Source organism: Leptosomus discolor, chromosome 4 (genome assembly GCF_034619465.1).
Source record: "Leptosomus discolor isolate bLepDis1 chromosome 4, bLepDis1.hap2, whole genome shotgun sequence".
Lineage (NCBI taxonomy): Eukaryota > Metazoa > Chordata > Aves > Leptosomiformes > Leptosomidae > Leptosomus > Leptosomus discolor.
Genome location: NC_141394.1, coordinates 8,824,204 through 8,846,849, shown reverse-complemented (window position 1 = coordinate 8,846,849; position 22,646 = coordinate 8,824,204). Strand labels below are relative to the sequence as shown.

Below are 22,646 nucleotides of genomic sequence, written 5' to 3'. Positions count from 1 at the left end.
CCTTCACTGGTTGCTTTCTGTCTCAGACAAGTCAGCGCCCTTTTCTCTCATGGGGACCCGGCTTCAGGTTGGGAAACAGTACGGAGCTGAAACTAATGCATTTTCCAGTAACTTGTTTCATACACTTTTAGTTAGAAATTAGCAGAAGACACTTTGCTCCTTTCCTCTTAAACTGCTTGTTACCTCTGAGCCAATGGTCTTGTATTTTATTTCCCAAACAAGATCAAAGAAAACCAATCTCCCTCTCCTCCTCCCTCCCTTCTCCCCACTAGTCAAATGTGTCCAAAAAATAGCAAAAGAAGGTACCTACGGGATTCAGGAGAATGGTGAGGAAGAGTTCACCTCCTTGGATACTTTTGTCCAGCTCCTGAGGACCCCCAGGATATTCCTTGTAAAAAATAGTATGAGTGAAAAGGCCACAGGTCTGTCGAGGGAGCACCTGCAAACAAAATAACAGCTCCGTTGTGACATTAACTTCTTTCTGCAACCTTGCCCTGGCACAGCCACCCGAATCCCTCCGGCAACTCCAAGAAACAGAACTGCAACCCCTTCTGCCTCTGCTCTGGAGTGTTTATTTATGGGTTCCTTTGTGCCTCCTGTACTCTCGTGGTAAGCAAACGTGGTCCTGCAGATGTGGAGATTTCCAGATGCCAGCTCTGAAAAGCTGCGACACACATGCACGGAGGTTTCAATATACACGGTTTTATTCAGCTCATATGGTCATAATAAGTGTTTGTTTCCTGGCATTTGGAAGAGGAGGAAAACAAAAAGCCAAGCCTCTCTTCCCTTAGCAAGGTTAGTTTATTAGCAGATAACTAGAGCTTCCGTGCCATCCCCACTGTCTCAGGCAGTTAATCTTACTGTTCTTGAGACATTGAACTGAATTTGTATTCAAGGCTGTGGACCACAAAAGACCTGTTGCTTCATACTTTCCTCAGTCCTGAAAACCATCCTGAGCCCCTCATTCCTGTTTGCGAAATGTGTGCAGGACTGGTGGTCGCCTGAGAGCGGCCTGAGGTCAGCTCCCCGTCCCGTCATAAATCAAGAGGCTGCGTGTCAGCAACGAGCCAGCTAGCAGGCACGGGAAAACAAACTCATCTTGGAGAGCTAGATGGTGTCATTACGTTATCAGCTAGGCGCTATCAGAGGGCTCTGCTAAAGGCAAGACAACAACTGCCAGGGCTTATGGGTATTGCCTAATCTATGCAGAGACACAATTCACTTAGGGAAGGCCTTTTGTTTCCCTCCAGTCAGTGTTTTTGTTTTTCTACTCCGTTGAAACAGCAAATAAAAGCTACATTCAGCAGAGCACTTTAATACATGTGTAAATGCACTGCTGAATTTGAGTCTATTGCAATAATAATTGGACCCTGTGCAGTAACTTCTTGGTTTTAAGACACTTCTTTTGTCTTGTTTAGGGGATCACAAGTTTGACTTCATATGCATAGGCAATATTCAAGTCAGCTGGGACTTCAAAGCACCTTGGGACCTGCCCTTGAAATATTTCTAACTTCACTTACGCATATGCAGTTTTTGTTTCACCTGTCTACAGGGTTGCAGCTGGCTGGTAAGACAGGACAAATAATTTTATACATTTTCCTGCCCTTCACACAGTTGAAGTGTGTATGTCAGGAACCTTCTATTTCCTTGCACAAAAGCATGGTCTGGAAGGGTCAGGCATGTGTCTGGTCCCTGGCTCTGGGAGTTTCAGAAGCAAAGCTTGGAACAAAACCTCGGCCTCAGAAGTGTCATACTTGCTGGAGGAGATTACTTATACCTGCTCACCTTCCCAGGTGGTGGATTTCTAATCCTTTCATGCATAAAGATGAACCAGAGCTTGAAACATAGGTCTTAGGCAGTTTAATGAATTTCAAAGTATGCATTTATAACTCAGTTGATAGTTGATGGGACTACAAGTACATTTAGTTTCTGAGGATTACATTTGTGATTGCCTGAGTTTGTGTGACTTTTTTTTTCTTTAAAACTGACTGCATAACAAATGCACTGTTTTGGCATCCTCACAAATCCTCGATCACAGAGAATTTTAATGACTGCTGTAAAACTTGAAGCATTTGGTAAAAATAGCATACTTTTGAGTCACTTAAAGTACTATTGCTATGAAGCATGGAAATGCAGTGTACCATGATGCCATTGTGGATGAAGCCCCGTCTGTACCGTGCAGGCTTCAGGTGTGGGTATTCTTCTGTGCTGGTCACTCGGATGTGCCAAACCTTCTTCCAGGCCTCGTACAGCTGGATGTGAACCGGGTAGACCCCGGAGTGGTGTGGAGCCACTGCGTACCCCATGCCAGTCGGTATGCTGTGCTCCTGCAACACAGCGGAGGGAGGAATATATTTAGGAACGGAAAGAGAACATGTAATTATTCAAAGCTTATTTTTCCCGCAGACAGCGGCATCAGAGAAGATGTTGTCTTTGGATAGACTTGTATATATTTGTATGTAGCACAAGTTAAAGTGGGGGGAAGATGAGGGGAACTGGAATTACAGTTTGATAACTGCAGAGTGATAAATAATCCTCTTAGATTATGTTGTGTTACTTGTTACGTGGAATAGATTTGCCTGCCTGTTCGTTACATACTGTGTGTATTTTAATATGCATTCTACCTGTTTGTTTCTTTTTAAAGGTAATCCGGTAAGCTGGTGTTGCTTATTTACTAGGCTATCAAACAACATTAAAGCGGTAAACAGATGGAAAAGATTGTTGCAGTGATATATGTGGGATTTTTGTTTCCTGTTTCTGGAATTAAGAGCAAGATTCCTTCCTTAGTTAAAAAAAAAAAAAAATCCCCCATAGCTTCTGAATCTGCTTATATTTTCCATGGTATTAAGGTAGTATCAAAAAAAGCTGGACTTTGATGGACATGTTTTTCGTTTCATAAATATTTATTCATCTCACTTTCTCTGAGGAAATAATGTGCATTTTCATGAATATAATCTATAGGTTATCTTGAAAATATCTTCCGACAGCACAATGAGGTAGTTAATGTGCAGGCAGAAGGAATTAAGGAAGAAGCTTAACTGCGAGCGTGCTGGGCCCCTTCCCATCACTCCTGATGCTCTCTTGTCTTTGTTCTGCTCCTTGTCCCTCCCGCTCCCTACTTAGCGTGGGCTGTCTGAAAACCCCATCTGATGACAAGGCCTGATAACCACCTCTACAGACCGGGATATATTCAAAAGAGAGCAAATTATTTGAAGTGTAAGCTCTATATGTGAAAAGGAGGTAATTAGTTTCGTTGGTCGGAGTGACTATTCAGAACACATGCAGCGTTTGTCACTAGCTACTGGCAGAAAGAAAGGCTGAGCTCTGCCTCTTCTCCTGCTAAGGCTCATTTCCAACAGGTTCAGTAAAAGCGCTTTTCAAGCCTCCCATGGCGTCTCCAGGTTGCAGGGTGTCCTGCCGCTGTGGCTCTTGCCAGACCCCTTCCCGCCCTCTGGGTGTTTACTGAATTCATTTTACTCCTGGTACTACAGGATATATCAGCTGTTTTCTGTCCATATAAAATTAATGTTCAGAGGGAAATGGCTAAAATGAGATGATTATTTTTAATTTTTTTGTCCTTCCTCTTGCCCACACTATCCAAGAACTGTTGATTACTTCAATTCCAGGAACAGCAGGTTTTTCTGGGCATCTTCAAGTACTTTGCAAAGAAAGGGTTTTGTTCACTGACAAAAATTAAGGTAAATCTGTAGGGAACTGTTGTTTGTACATCGCATAATGCAACCACTTAAAATTATCCATTCCTTATTAGTAAAGATCTTAGGTTACCAGCTGATCTTGAAAAAAAGAAACCCCAAAATCACTTTTTCATGATTTACTGAGAGCAAAATGTAATTTCTGCTTATTAATGTTGTTACCTACCTGAAAGGCATGAGCCAGTTTAAGGGTGAAATGAGGAATAGCTCTATAATGAGAAGTGTTACTTTTTACACTCTCTTCTCTTCTTGTGATTTTTTTTTCCCCATGAATGTGTACTAAGGAAAATGCTATATCTGAAGATTTCTGAAAAATCAGGCCGTTTATTGCTCTGCCTGAGTAGTCTGTGATGCTTGTGCTGTCAAGTGCACTGTGTTAACTTAAATATGCTACATTAACTTGAATCTACAAACCTTCACCAAACTTGTGCTAGGGAGTAGGCAGACATGTCAATGTAAGGTGCATGTGTCCTGAGATAGATAGTGAACACTGCTCTGAATGATATGCCCAAAAGTAGGTATCTGGATGAATACATGTAAAATCCTGTTTATCTACTTACTATTTGCTGCTGGTATTGCCATAGCAACAGAATGGTGAAATGGTAATCAGCCACTCACAAATAAAGTAACGCAGCCTTTCATAAATTCTCCATATAAAAAGCTAATTAGCCTCTGAATAAAACCTGCACACTACATCGTTCATCACACGAATACATGAGAGTCATTCAGATACCCAGAATGATTTTAAGAAGAAACAACTAACAAATAATCAGATTTTCTGTGGTCCGTTCCATGTTCAGTTTACTTGAGTAAATTAAATATATTGTATGTCCTCTTCTGGTGATTCCTGTTGCTCTGTTTCCTTTTTTCCTCTCATTTTGTTAAATTTAGTTTTGGATTGGGAACTAATGTGTTCAAGGAGGAGCATACATTTGAATCTAAGCTCTTGGGCAAAACGGGAGGTGCCTGTAGTGAGTGTATTTTCTTATATGTTGTAATGAACAAGTTCCTACAAGATTCTATTGGGTTATTTTTACATTCAACATTTCCAATTTAATTTCACAATTTCTTCAAAAACTTTGCATGCATGCTTTTCTGGTTTGGAAAACTTCTGTCCCTTGTTGGCACTGAGAACATCAGCACTACATTCCTTTGTGTGCCATTAAGTCTGGACAGGTTAAATTTGTGTTCCTGTTTTCACTTGTGTGTTAAGAGACTTTCAATTCTAACTTAAGTGACAGTGTAAGCTGAAGATGCAGCACTGGATGAGTTCAATATTAAAGGAAAATCACTGTCACAGCCTGTGAGATGAGGGGAGGGAAGATTATTAAAACAGTTGTGGTTTTGGTAGAAAATTCCCCAAGTTGTCACTACTTCCCATGCCGTTGGTTTGCATCATGGAGCAGTCTGGGTGCCGACCTGATGTCTTCCAGGCAGTAGTGAGCACGTGGCATGCGGATCAGACTTCTACCAGCTCAACCCTCCCTCTGATGCCCACGTGTGGCCAGCACATCTGGCCAGTGGCAGCCGCCTCCTGTGGCAGAGCCCAGGGAGTCACTTGTGCTGATGCACCTAAGCCAGTGCAATGGGAGTTGGAACCCCATTGTCCTGCCAATGCAGCCTGGCTCATCGTTGCACCCTCCAAAATTACCTTGCATAGAGCCCGTGCGTAGGACAGGTACTTCTGTGTGTGATCTGAAAGGCTGAAGCAATCTGCCAAGGCTCCTTATCTCTCTCAATTATCAGCTTCATTCAAGCCAGTGAAGATTTGCTTGAAACTCCTAAATTCTTTTGACCTTCCTATTTGTGCAGAAATGAGCTGTTTGCCATGAGTCAGCGTGTGCTGTGTGTACTTATTCTGTGTTTGTGAAAAACCCCTCTGCTAAAGAAAGGGCAGTTAATGCAGAATGAGCACTGCCCTCCAGAAGGAGGTATATTCTCAACGAGCAAATTTGTGTTCTTATAGCAGATTTTTCTGTGAGCAGATGTTGGAAATTTGAATTAAAACCAGCATCTGGAGGACTGACTATATTAGCAGGATCTTGTCTGACAGAAACCTCCCAATTTTTTATTGCCTTGTTAAAACATGGTAAGAAATAAAATGGAAAAAAAAACCAACCCTGAAACTGTTATAACACAACTGGCGTTTTGCTTCTTAAAGATCACTGGTGAGGTGTTTTACAAAAACATCTAGTATTGGCCATTGTGAGGGAAAGAATAAAAAGGTGGTCTTTTATTTAAATTTATTAAATCTTATGGCTACTGTAGATCTCACGCAGCCAGTTGAACTGCAGGATTCCCTTTGGTGTAAAGACTTATATTAGATGAAAGAGTTAACAATGCAACCTCAGGTAAGTTTGCTAAACCTTTTGACTTTGTCCAACAGTAGGGGATAGAGTAAATGTAGTACTTTTTTAGATGTTACCTTCTGACTTTAGAAGACTTATATAAGCTTTGCATATTTTTAGTACCGGGATATATTTCTAATATTGCTCCACATTGGTGAGATTTCCTAGAAGAGATTATATGTTACTGTGTCGGTTTAAAATACTTGGTAAAGTTTCTCTTATTTGGTAAAAGAATTTGCTACTTTCTTGCTTGTCAGTACTCACAAAAATGTTGTATTGTATTTTTGTCCTATATGGACATAAGATTTTTTTTCTCAAGGGTTAAATTTCTGGATAATTTTTATTGAATAAATATTTCAGCCTTCAATTCTAAATTTTAAAAACCTGCTTAAGAGCTCTCTATTTAGAGAAGGTGGTTCAGTAAAGAAAAGGTGATTGTTATTGAGCTATAGGGGCTCTGTGTGTTGGTATTTGCTTTCACCGTTGTTTTTTCGTCTCTGATGTTCTTCCTTGCCCCGTGGCTGTACAATGCACCAAGCAGAGAGTACAAGGGGTCTTAATGAAGCGAGTTTTCTAGTGTCTGTGTCCGATCTGCGATTGACAGGGACATGGGAAAAGCGAGCTTTTCACCAGTCTTACATAGGAGTCTCCCGGCTATCACCATGACTCCTGTACTACACACGCCTCGCATCATAGCAGACTACCAAGAGGCTGGGAAGATGCTGGGATTTAAGATCTTAAGTTTTTGAGTATGTGAAATGAAATAAGGCAATCCAGCACCGAGGAAGCTATACATGACTAGGAAATGCATAGACTGCATGCATGTGGTACCAAATAAAGCTGAGAAAGCAGAGGCAGTCTTAGATGTGCTGTCATCTGATACAGGTGATACTACTGATAAGACAAAAGCACTAATGAGGATGGATTGTTTTTGAAGAACTTTAAGGTAAGGCAGAATAAACCTCATCCTGTTTGCACAGGACCATCTTGTCCTATATATGCAGACCATTTACAGAACACTTTTAGAGGCAATCTCCAGTGGGCATCCCTCCTTCCTAGCACTAACTACAGATATTAATAGTGGGACAAATCAGACTCTCTTTTCCTCACATGTAGATACTTTGGCTTTGATATGTGGTCACTGGTCTTCATATTCTTGGTATTTAATTGGTATATTAAAAGCTCATGTTTTCTTTGTGGTTTGGGCAGCTCTAAAGTTTTAGGCAGAGGAAGTGCTAATGCACATCTGTAGTTGGTTTATAAATAGGAGATAGAAAGCAAGGAGTGTTACTAGACAGGCTCTGAATTGATTTATTTGGTTTGTATGTGTCTCTCATATCAGATCACAGCTACCTTTTTACAGTCAATAACAGTTTTTGCCCTATTTCTACCGTGCTTTAGGCACATGAGCTCACAAATGAGCACAGAAGATAATCACTGAGCAAACAAATTGAGGGACAAAATAGAGCTACAGGCTTTGGATTAAATATATTCTACTTGGTTTTGTCAGATAAAGATGTACAAAAGTGGGGAGGAAGGATATCTTGCGATTAAAGGATGGCAGTGAAGACTTGGTTCATTTTATTTTTGGAATATGTGCTATCAGACTTCTACTTGCACAATTTGTTTACTTCTTTGTGTATCAATTGCATTGCCTATAAACAAGGGAATAATACTTGAGATATTATCAGTTTGCAATTATTCCAAGGCTTAAACCATTAGAGTCTTTAAAGGCTTTTGGCATCTTTTGATAGGAAAAAAAACCCACAAAATATGATTAAATCAAACCCAACTGATAATCAAAATAAATGTTATTTGCCACTTCCTTAGCGAGGCTCTGAAGCATACCATCCATATTTACATAAATAAAACGACATTGGGATAGCAAGGTTCTGGGTAGTCTGCAACTTACTTTTACCAGAGTTATAATCTCTGGCTCTTGTTCTGCTGAGGATATTGTGAAGCACTTAAGAGCTTTGGCAGCGAGGGCTATGGATGGGTCTGGCTGTGAGTCCCATCACTCAGGCATGCATGGACGAGGATTTTGCCAGGCAAAACTTCCTGCGCTGCCTGCCAGATGCAGAGCAGTGGGGCAATACCACTTATGAAAGAAAATCTCTTCCTCTCACCAACTAGGCATGAAACAGTAGAAATGATAAATGTGACACATAAAATACAGTAATTTGGAGGGCTCTTCTTAAAGGCAGTCTCCTGATTCACAAGCAATTCACATGTGAGGGAATCCTTTAAAGACTGTTGATTTTACTAAGCCGTAGATAGAGGTATACATATCTGCACTGACATCAAGGCAATTAGATACCTAATTAGCAATTAGTTGTATGTATACAAAGCTGTTTAGCTATCAGATTTCTACATGTGTCTTGTCATACAGCGTTTGAGGCAGGCTGCAATTGTAAGCTCTCATTTTACGAAGCATCGTTATGAGGTATGGGCATATCTGTGTAAAACAGAATGTGGCCTTTTATCTAGTTGCCAGCTGTAACACCTGTATCTCTTGCCTGTGTTCAGCAGCCTGCACGTGTACTTGAGCTCCTGCAAACCAAAGCTTATGCATACAGTGTAAACACAAGAGCCAATAAAAATTATGCTTTTGTACATTTATAGCTCTGTGTGATAATAGCCATGAAATACTGTTTCAGGTGCACTGTCTTGCGTTTACTATGCTTGACTTTAATCCACAATGCTCAAGAGAAGGACATTTCTCCTGTGAAACCTTTTCCTCCAGTGAACAACATCAGTCCTAAGCCTAATGCTCTCTTGCGTGGAGAAACTGCTGACTGTGATGGGATTTGAGTGCAGAGTTCCAGACAGTGTGTTCTGTTTTAGCTTTCTTCTAAAATGACAGAGCCGGGAGGACCCAACGGGTCTTAATGAACAGCATTTTTGTTGTGGTATTTGGGATCTTAAAGTGACCTGGACTGTTCTTCTTGGGCATAATGATGTGCTCTCCCATCTTGAAGACCCCATTGCCTTCCTACCCATCTTTAAAAGATGAATGAAGAACTGCCACATTAGGTGAAAAATGAATGGGGTCATACTTCCACAGAATTATTGTAGCTTTCCTTGCAGAAACTGACAAAAAGTTTCGTCTCTACTTGCAACTTAAAATGGGAAATGCAAGAGAACATGGCATCAGCATCAAGCTGTGTTCTTCTCATACTAAATAAAGATATTGAGCACAAATAAAACATGTATAACATCATGCAGATTTTCTAAGTATTGTTCTAGATCTCTTATTTAAATTTGGATCCACACTGTGAAGTCAAAGAATAATGAAAAGGGATTTGCTTTAACTTTGGAGGGTTTCTAGAAGTGCAGCTGTAGAACGGGGAGTGCCTTTCCCAAGTAAGACATGACGCTGTGGATGAGAAAGCGGGGGAGTATACAAACCTACTAGGAAGTCATGGCTGGGACCTCTCTGATAGCTATCAGGAAGGTTGTCGTATCAGGAAGATAAATTTCTCCCACAGAGAGGGTTTCACAGGAAGCCTTTTGAAGAGAAATGTTCTCATAAGTAAATTGTACAGCTCATATAGATTCAAGGTTAAGAGGTTGGTACAGCCGCTGTCCAAATGTTAGCAGGAAATAAAACTGTAATAACAGCAGCCTTTCATTGACATCAGCTCCTTATTTATAGGCACCCTAAGGAGTCTCTACCCTTCTGTGATGATAGAGACATGGGCTTTATCTGTCTGTAGTTGAAGTTGTGAACAGTTTCTATTACAAGCCCTGTTTTCAGGCTGTGCTATAGATTTTACTCCCAAAGGTGGTTTGACCTAGAGCACTTCATGTTTCCTGAAAATACTAGGAAAATTTCCCCATAGGTTTAAAGATGAACAGACCGTGTATTTTTGAGATACAGATTATTTTGAATTACTCTTGCATTTAAACTCTCAACTCTATTTGGGTCTCTGGGCTAGGCTCCACAAAAGGCAGTTCAGGCCATGCCAGGAATGAAGGCTGACAGTAAAGCAGAAATGTAGAAGGGAAAAGAAGTCGTCCAAAATGCCTCTGGACTAACACCCTGCCAAGCAGGAGATGGGAAGGAGGAGGAAGACTGGCAAGAAGAGTAAACAGTTAAGCCATTTTTAATGAATTTTCTTTAAAGGCTGTTAGGAAAATATTTTCATAAACAAGGGAATAATTTGCTTCCAGTTGAACTGATTGTTCAGGCATCTGCCTCTGCCATTTTCCTGATGTGCCTTGGCTCACGTGAGGGATGGGAGGAAGGGGCAGCTGCTGGCTGGCCTTTTTGGAGCTGCAAAGGGCTGAGACTTGTGTTCCCTGAGCTGCAGAGAAAGCTCCACTGTGTCACTCTGCTCTTTTGAGTGGCTCTGGTTGCTTGGCATTTCTACGTCTTGTCAAAGACCACACAGTGTCTTTTCTAAAGCAAGCATTTATAGATTTCAGGTTTTCTTTGTCATGCTCAATAAGCAAGCAGAATTACTCTGAAAGGACTCTAAATAGTTTCCACCCGACCTCGGAGTACAAGTACTCTGAGCTCTGGGCAATGCTAGGAGGATAGCTCTTGTAAGTTAACAACACAAATGAGCAAAAATGAAACATCATTATCTATAAGTATTAGCAATCAGTTAGCTATGTAAAAAGCATATTTTCAAGCAGGTCATCTTAAAAAAGCTCAGTGAAATCCAGCAGCTTCACTTATGTTCTTCATTGTCTTCAAGATTTCTCATAAACCATACACAACATTGAGGGTTCACTGTAACTTTCTCCCTCTCCTATTGAGGATGTTTGCACCAGACTTCAGGAAGCTGATAACCTGTGTATAAACCCCTTCCTAAAGCTTAAAAAGCCAGCTGCTATCTGCTGAATTTTTACTGCTTCTGGACCCTATGGTCTTGCAAGGTTGCTTGGGCGAAGGTCTGCTGCTTCTCCAGAAAGCCTGTGTCAGTCAAAAAGGCTAAGACAAAGTTCAGCTCAAGTTGGAGTCACAGAAAGGCTTTTTTTTCGGCTGAGTTTCCAATCTTGCTGCCTTATTTGCATATCTATGTAAGCATATATGTGTATAATATAAACAAACACAAAACCAGCTTGGAAAATATAGCTATAATATGCAAAAGTATCCTAGTAAACCTTTTGGCAACTTTTTTACTCACTATTGCAAATTCTTTGTTGAGGATCATCTGCTCCACCAGTGACGACTCGTTGTGGAAGAGGTGAGGCTGCATGTGACTCCACATATGGGGAAACCACCAAAACTCATCCACAGATCTCAACAGCAGGTCATCTCCTTCGTCTTCCTCTTCAGTCCCTGTGGAAGAAAGAAAGAAAAAAAGGGTAATAGAAAAGCAGCAGCGGAAAATACCCATAATTGTTTTCTAAACAGAAGAGGCTGCCATAAAACCTAGTGGGCTTGGCCTTACTGTGCTGCAGACGAGCTCTACCATGTCACAAAAGGAGTGAGGTGAATTACCACGGGTGGTAGCTATCCCTTTCTGTTCCTGGCATCATGGTGTTAACTGACAGTAATTCTGACAAGAATTAGTTTTCAAGGGCTGATTGTTGTGCTCTGTAATGCACTAGGAGTATTTAGAAGTTCAGGCTCCCGGTGAAGGTGGGGACTGGATGGACTTGTACCCACCTGCTTTGGTCCCGCCAGACACTGCATGGTTGTAGCTGGCCAAGGTGGCATCACAGAGAGTGTGTGCCGGAGTCTTGCCAACCCCATCACTGCATGTGTGGCCAGCTCATTATTAGCCTCCTTAAACTGAAATCTGGTAAGTTCTGGTAAAGTGAGAAACAAGTTTGCGGTGGTTTCACAATATAATTAGGTGGAAAACATCAAGCTGTAATAGGAAAGGGGTTCCAAATGTTGTTTCCTATGGTTCAGTATTCAATTTTTGCCAGGTTTAATCTTGAAGTAAAACCAATAAAAGCTCCTGTGTTAGTGAAGAGTATCTACTTCAGGCAGAAGCAAGCATGTGTGGTTATAATAAAGAAAACCTTCCATTTGAGTAATGATACAACGCTGCTTCCACATTCTGCAGAGATATGTCCGCTTTTTCAAATTGGAAAGCCAAAACTGCATTTCAGGAACTTCACCCTCAAATTACTCAACAATATTCTGTTTATTAGCAGCCTTCCTTCTTGTTCCTTTACCATCTAAATGCTTTTATTTAGCTTCAGTCAAAGAAATAATTGTCAAAATCACTTTACTAATACAAACATAGGTATCTTGTCTTCTTACAAGCCTTTCAATGTTTTGCAAAACTCACTGGAAGATGATGATCCACGGATGTCACTCTTTACCTTAGTGGCATGAGGCAGGAACATGCAGAGATGTCTGTTTGGTGCATGCACTTCAGCTCTTTGTGTTTATTTTTCAACTTCTGCAGTGTTTTTTGAAGAGTGCTACTACACAACAAGACTGTTTCTTTGAAACTTTCTCCTGGTGCCACTGAACCACTTTACTCCCCTCTTTGCAGCACCCTGCAAGTTCTAAGAAATTCGCTCGTGCTGGTGGGAGTGCTGCTGGAAAAAGAAAACAACCTTGTTTTCTAGGGAAATCCTTTTTCAAAAGAAGGGACCGAGGGCTGCTCCTCCTGTGAATGGCTGCTCCCCTGTGCGAAACATCTGTATATGCTGCATTTGCTGAGTGACCGCTCTCTTGGTTTTTGGGGGGTGTAGTTCACTTGCAGTCACCTGACACGTGCAAGGGAAATGTGATGGGGTGAAGAAACTTAACACAGGCTTTCAAAATGAGACAGAAGAGAAAGGGATAGGAGTTTGTGAACCTGATGAAGATCTCTGGTAACCCAAAGGGAGAAAACTGAAGGTAGGGAAGAAGAGGGGGAAAAAAGAAGGTATTGAAGAGGGGAAAAAAGGGGATATTTGAAATATATAAAGAACTACAATCATTTGATGTGAGATTTATGTCAAAGTATAATTTAGTGCCTCATTAACCTTTGAAGTAGGTTCTTGAAATAATTTCATTATTAAAAACTCTACTTAAAAATCTTATTTTTTCCTACTAATTTCTTTGTAAATTTAGATACAACTAGTCAAACTTTGTGCCTTTTTTTTTTGCTGTAACAAAAATCAAACAAGGTAAAGCATAACCCTTTCCAGTTTAAACAAAAACAACCCCACCCTGTAATGGCAGACCCGAAACAGAAAGGTTGGAAGGTTAACATGTGGTGGGGGTGTTGCTTTTGAGGATAATTTTCTTTTCAAGCCTTTAAAAAAACCTATTGTTTGATTTTATAAATTCTTAGGTAGCGTTAGTTCCAAATGATCTCAGGCAAAGGTTTAATGGACCATTTGGTGAGTGCTTATATTGTTTAAATATTTTTGCCCAGGCCCTTGTTCAGAGTATTGGATGCAAAACAAGGGATTTTTAACTTTTAATTTCTTATGCAATCAACATTCTTTATGTAACTTTCTTCATTTTAATGTAAAATCTGAAAAATACGGTAGACCTAAGATTAAGGAGGTGAACATACATCTGCTTTGCCCTTCACACAGGTAGGAAATAATTCAAGTTTTTTTGCAGATAATAAATAATTTTGAAACTACAACCATAAGCTGGAAGTCTCTTTTGAGCTCAAAACTGAAAATGTTTGAAGTTGCTATCAATAATCTTATAAATCTTAAATGCAAGTCCTGAGAGCATCTTAATTTCTATTGCCACAGCATGAACAGGTAGAAAGTGTTTGCTAGAACTGCATAAATAGGGTCTGCTCAGTTTTTTGCTAATAGCGTTACGTCTAAAGTGCATAGTTTACCAGTGTCGCAGAAGGGAATGGTGGTGGTGGCGAGATGATGAGCAGTGAGGCCGATGTGTCAGCTATTGTACTTGTACGGAGGCATACCAGCTTGAATTGGTGTTTGTAGTACAGATGTCAGCAACATCTTTTGATGAAAATGTATAACTGTTTAATCTGCCAACGCATTCCCATGCTCATCTCTCTCCTGTAGTTTTAAAATGATCCAAGATTTGGCAAGGAGAGCAAAATCACACATTAAGGAACGCAAGAAGGCACAGCAGTTGCAGTGTGCTAATAAAACATGTTGAATATCTGATACTAAGAGCCTGTCTGGGTAAACAAACCACATTTACAGTAATTAAAGAATACCTTTCCACGTTTTATTTATAATGAGTCAATAAAGTGTATATTGCATGGAGAATACTTTGAAACCTTTCCACTAAGCTGATATGACAAAATGCCACCACCAACCTGTAAACGAAGTTTTCACTTAAAAACTCAGATGCATCAGTGAGTACAGGCAGCAGCAGGTCCCTTAACGGAGGCAATGACATGCTTCAACTCATTAAGTAGTTCTGTGCTATTTTTGTGAGCCTTGAGAGCCTTAGGAGGACAGGCGCACATGCACGCTCTCCTGTTGTTTCTCTCTCTACAGCAGTGGCAAATCTGAAATTGGCCAGCGGTGTATGAGCTGGGCAAGAAAACCTGTGACGACAGTATGGAGGCTGTTGGGATGAACATAGAAAAAATGTATTGGCAGGTCAGGGGTTCGATTTTGTAGAAAGGCTGCGTGTTTTGTGCCAGCCACTGTTCAGTACGTCATAATCTTTATAATAAATGATCTCTTTCTCCACCTCCTCCTCTCCTTGAATTACGTTTCTCTGCAGTGGACACTAACGAGTGATACCAGCTTTACTGTGCAGATGGCCACAACTGAGCTGTATCCCACTTTAGAGTGGCTCAGAGCCTTTGGCTATTTTTCTTTATGTTGCTGTATTACGTGTGCGTCTGATTAATCTCCAGAAGGAATAACGACACAGGCAGGTCAAGATGAAGTGAGGAGAATACTGAAGTTCTGTCTCCAAAGTTGCTCCCTAATCATAGGTCTGCCACTGGCTTGTTATATGACTCCAGGCAAGTAATTCCATCTCTCTCTACCTCTCATTTTTCTCAGGCTCTCCAGCCTATATCTTTAGTCCGTAAGGTTTCCTGGGCAGCAGTTGCTTAGCATTATGTGCTTGCACAAGGGGAAAACAGCCTGGACTTTGAAAGCGACAGAGATACAAGTACATAGTTTTGGTTTCCTTCTCTCGATTCATCCCTCAAATGATTCCTCATCTCCCCTTCTCCCAGGGACCTCTGCTGTCTCCTAAGGGGTGGTGAATTGGAGACATAAGGGCTGGGTAAGCTCATCTGTTTGGTGTTCAAATACCAGCAATGAAAAGGGGAGGTTGGCTTTGCCTACTCTGAGAGGGGTGACCTGCCTTATTCCACAGCTGCCTCATGGCCCGTGACAGCTGGGGCTGCATTGTTCCTAACTGTTAAACTTACCCTCCCATCCTCTTGCTGCTGTAATGCCTCCTCCTCTGCTCCAGATAAGTTTCTCGGCTTCCCTAGCATCACTCAGTGAGTGTCACTAAATGTGACTGAATGAGTTGACAGGTGAGGATTTTGGAGCTAGTCTTCAATGGTGGGAAGGGTATGAGGTTTGGAAAGGAGAAGGACAGGAGGTGTCTCCTTTGAAGTGAGTCACTGAATGTCTTTTTTTTTGCCTTAGCAGTACTAGGGAGCAGCATGGCTCAGTGGCAGCAGAGAGAAACCTGAGTGGAGGTGCAGCAAAATGTTAAGGAGAAGGCAAAGGAGGAGGGGAAAAAAAGAAAATTAAAAACAAGGGATATTGTCCTGTAGAGAAGTGGAGCAAAAGAGAGAAAAGAGCCATGAGGAGGAGATGTAAAAGCACCTAATCCTCCACAGAAACACAGGGCAAGTGTACAACTTGTTACTGCATGGAGTGTGAAAGGAGCAGGGTTTCAATACAAATTCCTTTTCATCTTGTTTTCCTTTTATCATCCCTCCTGATTTGCAGAGCACTGAGATAGATTACCTCTACAGTCATAACAAAATCTTGTGCATCCTGTTCAAACACTTCTGCTTCTTCAGAGGTTATGAGACATGATTTTTCTGGTCTTTTTCTATTTCATCATACGTGTCGCACTGGACAAACCTTAGTAGGTCTTCTGTGCTGTCCTGTCTTTTGGGATGTTATAGAGATCTCAGCAGCTACTTTGCCTCCTTTGTAACCCTAATATTTAGTACCACACATCTTTCAGAAAAGCACCGAGGATATCTACGTGTTCCTGAGAAGCTCATCCGTAGAGTACATTTGCCCCTTTGGACACTGAATTAGACACTGGATGCTGAAATGGTGGAGCATCTATTTCCCACTGCTCCACTGAGTCAACGTGTTATTTAAAAAGGGCATGTTCAAAGCTATGTTTACAATCCTGTCACCTATTTAACTGCAGCTACCTGAGAGCATGAAGTTCCTTCTTACCTGTGTGGTAAAATTTTCCTGAAAATCCAAGGTTGAAGGTAAAATTTGCAACCTGAGTGCGCAGTAAATTTTGAGTCTCTAGTAAAGCCTGAAATAAATAAGAAATTAACATGCGTTTAGAAAAATTAATAGTAATTTTTGGAATGGCTCATTTTAAAAGTTGTGTCCGACTGAGGAGATACAAAAAAAAGATCTTGTTAAGTGTTCCACATTTTCTTTTGGGCTCATTCTTTTTATAAGACTGTTACAGTGAGCTTAATTTGTTCCATCAGATTTTGCTGGTCTGGCAATGCTAGTAATTATACCTAAGTACCAAAGTAGGTGATGGATCCGTAACTTGGACCAAGATACTACACATTGCAGTGATCTATGGCAGAACTTAATCCAGCTATTCAGAGGCAGTAATATGCTAAATCACTAAGTCACCCATGCTTTGGGTTATGTATGAAGCTTGATAAAATGTGCTTAAGACCCAAAGTAAACTTAGGAATACTACTTGCCAGCCGGGTGTGGAGGCATTGGGATTTACTTACCTGCAGAAAGGTTTTTGATTGTGTCTGAATACCAAATTCAGGCTTAAGCATGAATAAGCAAAGCTCTGGTTTTGACCTATGGCAGAAGTAGTGTTCATGTCAGAAACTAGATTCCTGCTTATTTTTATTCTCTCTTCCAAGCAACAGACAATGTAAATGGAACAGAGGAATTGCTTATAGAAGTCACCTATCCATTTTTTTCTTGGACATATTTCCAGCCACTAGAGAAAAAGAAGAGATGGTTCAGCCTTCGTGAGCTATCTACATTTACTGTTAGTTGTCAACTCTGCATTGCTTCTAAAGATAGTCCTTGCTGCACAGATATCTGTCCGCTTTCAATCACCAGCCCACATAATTTGGACGTGCTACATATGTGAGATGGATAGTGCATTTATTTCCCTATTGGTCTTGCCAATGTTGCATGGGTTATAAGCTCTATTTCCATCAATTTTCTATGTCTCCATTATGTGGCTCTTGAGAACTTTTCCCCTTACCTATTAATAATATTTCCATTGATCAAAAGTTCATGTTCCTGCACAGTTCAAAGACAAAATGAACACAGTGGTTTACACACAGTCTGAGTCCAGCTAATGATTCCCTTCATTTGAAAAAAAAAATTACATTTTGTATAGTCATTAGTAATTTCACTTAACATTGCAGGAAGATAGCTCTGCCCTTTTGCTCACACCACTGGCCCAATTTAAAAATGACCACCACCGCCAAACTCTACTTGTGACCACAAACCAAAAGTGTCACCAGTCCAGCGTAAATGATGAAACCAGGGCTTAAGCAGCTGGGACGCAGACTGACGGCCTGTGCAAACCTAGCCCAGAGAGGAGCTGAACTAAGCAGGTCAGGTTTCTGTGGTCTCATGATTTATCATATTTCCTTTGCACTGCGATGGGTTGGGAGCTGCTGTCAGCTACTGGCAGCATTTGCTGTAGGACATTAGCTTCTTAAAGTTGCTGACTCCCTCCTAATTACACAGATATTTGGGCACTGTCCGTGTTGGAGCACAAGCCTCTTCTTAAGCATCATTTGCTAACAGCCACCTTCTAACGAGGCATCATTTGGGCGCCAGGCAGCTTGGGAGTGTAATACAAAAGATTGTCAGACAGTGTGCATCTGCCTTCATTTTTTAAATAGAAACATTGCGTGTGAAGGAAGACATAAAACAAAGATAGCGGTTATCAGCTACAACAGTCACCAAGCAAAATCCTTTCCTTGCTAAAGGAAATAAAGCAATCTAATGACAGTAAATCTTGTGCTTTGGCATTAAATATTAAGATAGCAGAATGGTTTCCAGCCTATCTTGCCAGACATTTAATAAGTTGATTATTTCAATCCTGTGACAATTTCACATGTGGGACTATATTTATATAATATATAACAACTAAATGTTTGAGAAAATGTAAAACCTTAGAGATCAACACTTAGCTAAGACATTGAGGAAAATCCTCAGTTGGTAAAAACTGGCACTAAATTGAAACCATTAAAGTCACAAGCATAGAATATGAGTCATTATATTTTAGAATGTAATTTTCCAAGCTATCTAGAGCATTTTATGTATGTTGAGAAAGACTGATGGGCTGAGCAAAATCAATTAAATTTCCCTTTGAGGAAAGAACATCTTGAGAAATTATCATCGCTTAACATATAGTAAAGAAGGTACACGAAACAAACATCATTATATCACTTTGGTTTTTCTCTCCGATTTCCCGCACACTCACGTCTCAATAAGATGACAGAACTGCGGGATCGGCAGAAGCCTTCCAGCCCAGTGAGGTCTCATTAAAACCACAGAGCGAGGATTAAGATGTAAATCCTGTAACCTGCAATGTGTCAAGCATTTTTCTCTGTGTAAAGGGCAAATCTGTCACTCAAACCGGATTTGGCTTGGTCCTAAAGACTTTTTTTATTGCCATTTCCATATATGCATATTAATTTATATAATATGCAGCTAAACTTCATTTTCATGACCTTGCCTAGTTTTAATACTAAGAAGATATTGTCAGCTAAGTCAGTCCAAACTTACTTTGTCACGATTTGCCTCTTTGCAAAGTGGGGGCTAATGTCTTCCACGTGCTTAATATAAAAAAAACAATTTCTATTTAACCAATTAGGGCCTGCCTTCCCTGTTTTTGACAAATATATATTCAAACAAAATTGCTAATGACTCATACTACCTTCACTGGTAATTTTGCACAGTAAATAATGAGAACTTTTGTCTCCTGTAGGCACGGACCTTAACAGCACGCAACAAAGTGCCGCAGCAGGAGAAGAGCAGGCAACTTTCTTCCATCACCCTTCTCGCCCTCTCCTGGGTGGGTGAACCCCCGCTTGTGTGCCTGTTGGGGCAGCCACTGCTGCTCGGGCAGTCCTCCGGCTCCTGGATGGTGCAGGGTGGAGGAGCTGCGCATCCCTGGCATCCAGTGCCAGAAACCTTTCCGGGACTCGTGCAGCTTCCACACGAGGCAGAAGGTATTTGTTGAATTCTGAAGGGTTTTTCAGGGTGGAGATGGGCTATTGAATTTTAACAGCTGGAAATCCTACCCAACGCCAGGTGCAAAGAGAGCTATTCACACACTGCCTGGTCCTGCCGTGCTGCCCCCAGCTCCCCTTGGTAGCCCTCCTTCCCTGGGAGCTCCCCTGTCCCTGTCCCATCCCATCTCCATCGCACGCTGAGCTCGGCTGCCTTCACTAGGGGAGAAATGGCAGGAGCTGCCCACAACTTCAGCAGAGGGAAATTCATATAGTGGATTAAAAAAAAAAAAACAACCCACCCCACAACATGACAAATCTTATTTTGTAGAGAAGATTACTCTCCTAGATATTTCATCTGACCACAGTATTTAAGTTCTATCTGCCAGTGTGTGTCTCTTCCTCAGAGTCAGCGGGATTACTTTTTTTCCCCTGAGTCCCGGGGCTTAAAAGAACTGTAAGAGGAGGAAAGCTACTTGCATGTGAAAATACAATTAGCATTCCCCATTGGACTCGTAGGGGTGTGTTAAAGCAACAGCTGGAACTCACTGTTGTTTTGTTGTTGGACAGTTAAATAGATCGTGTTAAATAATTCTCGTTCTCCAAGGAAAGGACCGTGGAGCACACCTGCACATGGACAAACAGGCATGCCTCACTGCCAGGCTGAGCAAAGTGCGGGTTTTTATAAGGTAATCCGAGCTGTTCTTTCAAATACAAAACCTTAATTGCTTGGAATCTCTCAGAACTCAAGGGTTTGACTTTATTAATTGATTCTTTGCTTCGTCAATGAGGCTTCTCTCTGTGACATCCACAAGATAGGGTTTCTTCTTTACATTGCATTTACATTCAGTGGTCTTTTACATGAATCCATATAATTACCTTTTGTAGATTTGAAGTTGCCATGTCTTTATTCTTTGTAATTGGTGCATTTATTAAGAAGAAGTGATATTTTCCTGCTATGTCCTTGTTAATTATGACTCTATCCTTCATTTACATAATAAACTTTTTGGGGCAATTTCTGCAGTCACATTTCATGCCTAATAGGAAGCAATTTGCTTTCCTTTATTAAGTACATTAAAACTTCATGCCCCAGACATCATTGACTGTAAACATTTGATTCTGCTCAAATTTAATGCACCAAGGCATTTTGCTCTGCCATTTTAGGTTTATTTATGTGCTGTGTTCTGGATTGTTAGCTGCTAATGAGACTTCGGCTCTTATTGCTCTAAGGCCTGAACACTAACCTCATTTTAATGAGTTCATTATTTGCTGCCTTCTGAATGGAAGACAACAAATTTTCCTTTTAATTAAAGGTCAAAACACCTCTGGCTAAAGAAAGTGTAGAGGTTATCAAATCCTTAGAGAAAGTAAAAGAATGACTTTTTCTGATTTTGATGCCAAGCATGGGCAGGCCAGGCTGAGGTAGGAAGTATTTCTCTGGGGACCAAAACTCCAAATCTAAGTGATAAGAGCACTAAAACGTGATACTAGTCTTCCCAAGATACTGTAAAAAAAAAACCAACCTAAAAACACCACCACCAAAACAACCCTGAAAGTCAGCCAAAGTAATTAAAGAGGCTTGACTCCTAACCCAAAGGTCTCTGTGGATCAATACTACTGCTAAAGCATGAGCCCTTCTTTGCATGTGCAATGATTTATAGGGTGCAGAGGACAGATGCCAGATTAATTGGGCCAACAAAAACTAATCTCATATTTCTCATCGGGGAAAGTGAGGCAAATGTGATCAATATTGGGGACTGTTTGTCGTGAGACAGGTATATACAGCCGTGCATTTGTGTGTGTGCAAATGCACCTGAAGGTGATTGGTGATCCCTTTCTTTGAAAAAACAGAGCTGAAACTTAAGTCAAACCAAAAAAGGAGTAATTACAGGAGGTAATATGCAGCTCCTTGTCCTTTGTCTACCGTGTTATACCTGGTCACCATCTTAAAGGCAGGCTAACAGACATAGATTCATGTGCCTCTCATTCAAGAAGCTGCTCACATCGCAGGTAATAGTGTTAGAGACAGGAAGGGTATTATTTGGGAAAGAAAGGACCAGTGTCTGTGAGAACAGCTGGTGAAAACTTAAAATCTGCTTTTGGAGGAAAATCTCAACAGTTTGTGAAACATAGACACTGTTTAGTGTAAAATCTGAAACTGTCAAAATGTCTTTAAAGCAGCTCTAAATATTTTTTTCTGCAAAACTGAACCAAATCTCTGACTCTTGCAGGTGTGACCTTCCCAGAAGTTGCTGAACATGTCCGAGATCATTGGGAGAAGCCTAGGAGGGACCTAGGATCTGCAGGACTCAACATTATCCCTACGTGGAGCAGGAAGCCAAACATTTCCGCGTGGCCTTCCAGAGTCAATATTGTGTATGTGAAATTTGGGAAGCAGCAGCAACTCGAGATCTTGGAGGTTCCTGTGTCTGTGGCAGGGATCTCTCTGGTCATGGTGCCCATGGTCCCCAGCCTTTGGGGCGCTCCACTAAGTAGAGCTGCCCGAGGAAACATCGTCCTAAGTTACTACAGAGCCTGCCCGTGAGGAGAGGACTGCACAACACGGAGGGCAGATGAGGAAGGAGGTAGTTCTTCATGCAGTTTGGAAGGAGGCCAAAGAAAGGCGGGGAAGTCAGATATTTCTTCTTTTCAGTATATATATAACTCGCTGTCATCATGAATTGTTTATTTCCGCAGACTCATTCTAGGAAGTGCTTCTGGCACGGGAGGATGTGCCAGTGTCTGGCATCCCAGGGTTACATGGCCAAGGTTACGTTGCCCCATCAGCATCTGAGGGATGTGACTGAGAATCTTGTCAAAGATGGGCTAACTTGCTATTACTCAGAGTCGGCATTCGTTTGGGAATGGATCCTAGCTCAGCGTAGTGATTCCACTGCTGCAGGCTTTTTTTTTTTCTTGCACGTGTGTGTGCATAAAATAGGTATATACGCTCACTATAGGCACATTACTATTTATTTATATGTGCTGAAGTTATAAATATGTGCAAATATATAAATGTAGATATTCTTTACAATAAATCTTTTTATACGTGATGTTTATATACACTGCTTAGTACATGGGATTTTTGCCTGGGACAGGTTGCCCAGAGAGGCTGGGGAATCTCTGTCCTTTGAGATATGGTCTGATCTAACTTTGAAGTTACCTCTGCCTTCAGCAGGGGCTTAGACTAGATCACCTCCAGAAATCCCTTCCAACCAAGATTATTTTAAGATTTAATGAAAAACTTCCCTGTATTTTTCACTTCAAGA

General features: G+C 41.0%; 1 protein-coding gene across 1 annotated transcript in view; it reads right to left on the bottom strand.

The window, feature by feature from the left end:
* The window catches only part of LOC104350435 (N-heparan sulfate sulfotransferase 4), an 83,343-nt gene that overhangs the window by 36,427 nt on the left and 24,270 nt on the right, over positions 1-22,646 (bottom strand). The window contains exons 2-5 of the mRNA XM_086463968.1: positions 16,364-16,451; positions 11,200-11,354; positions 2,142-2,327; positions 311-439 (exon numbers count right to left, since the gene is read on the bottom strand). Coding sequence (XP_086320094.1) covers positions 311-439; positions 2,142-2,327; positions 11,200-11,354; positions 16,364-16,451 — 558 coding nt within the window. The remainder of the gene's footprint in view (positions 1-310; positions 440-2,141; positions 2,328-11,199; positions 11,355-16,363; positions 16,452-22,646) is intronic.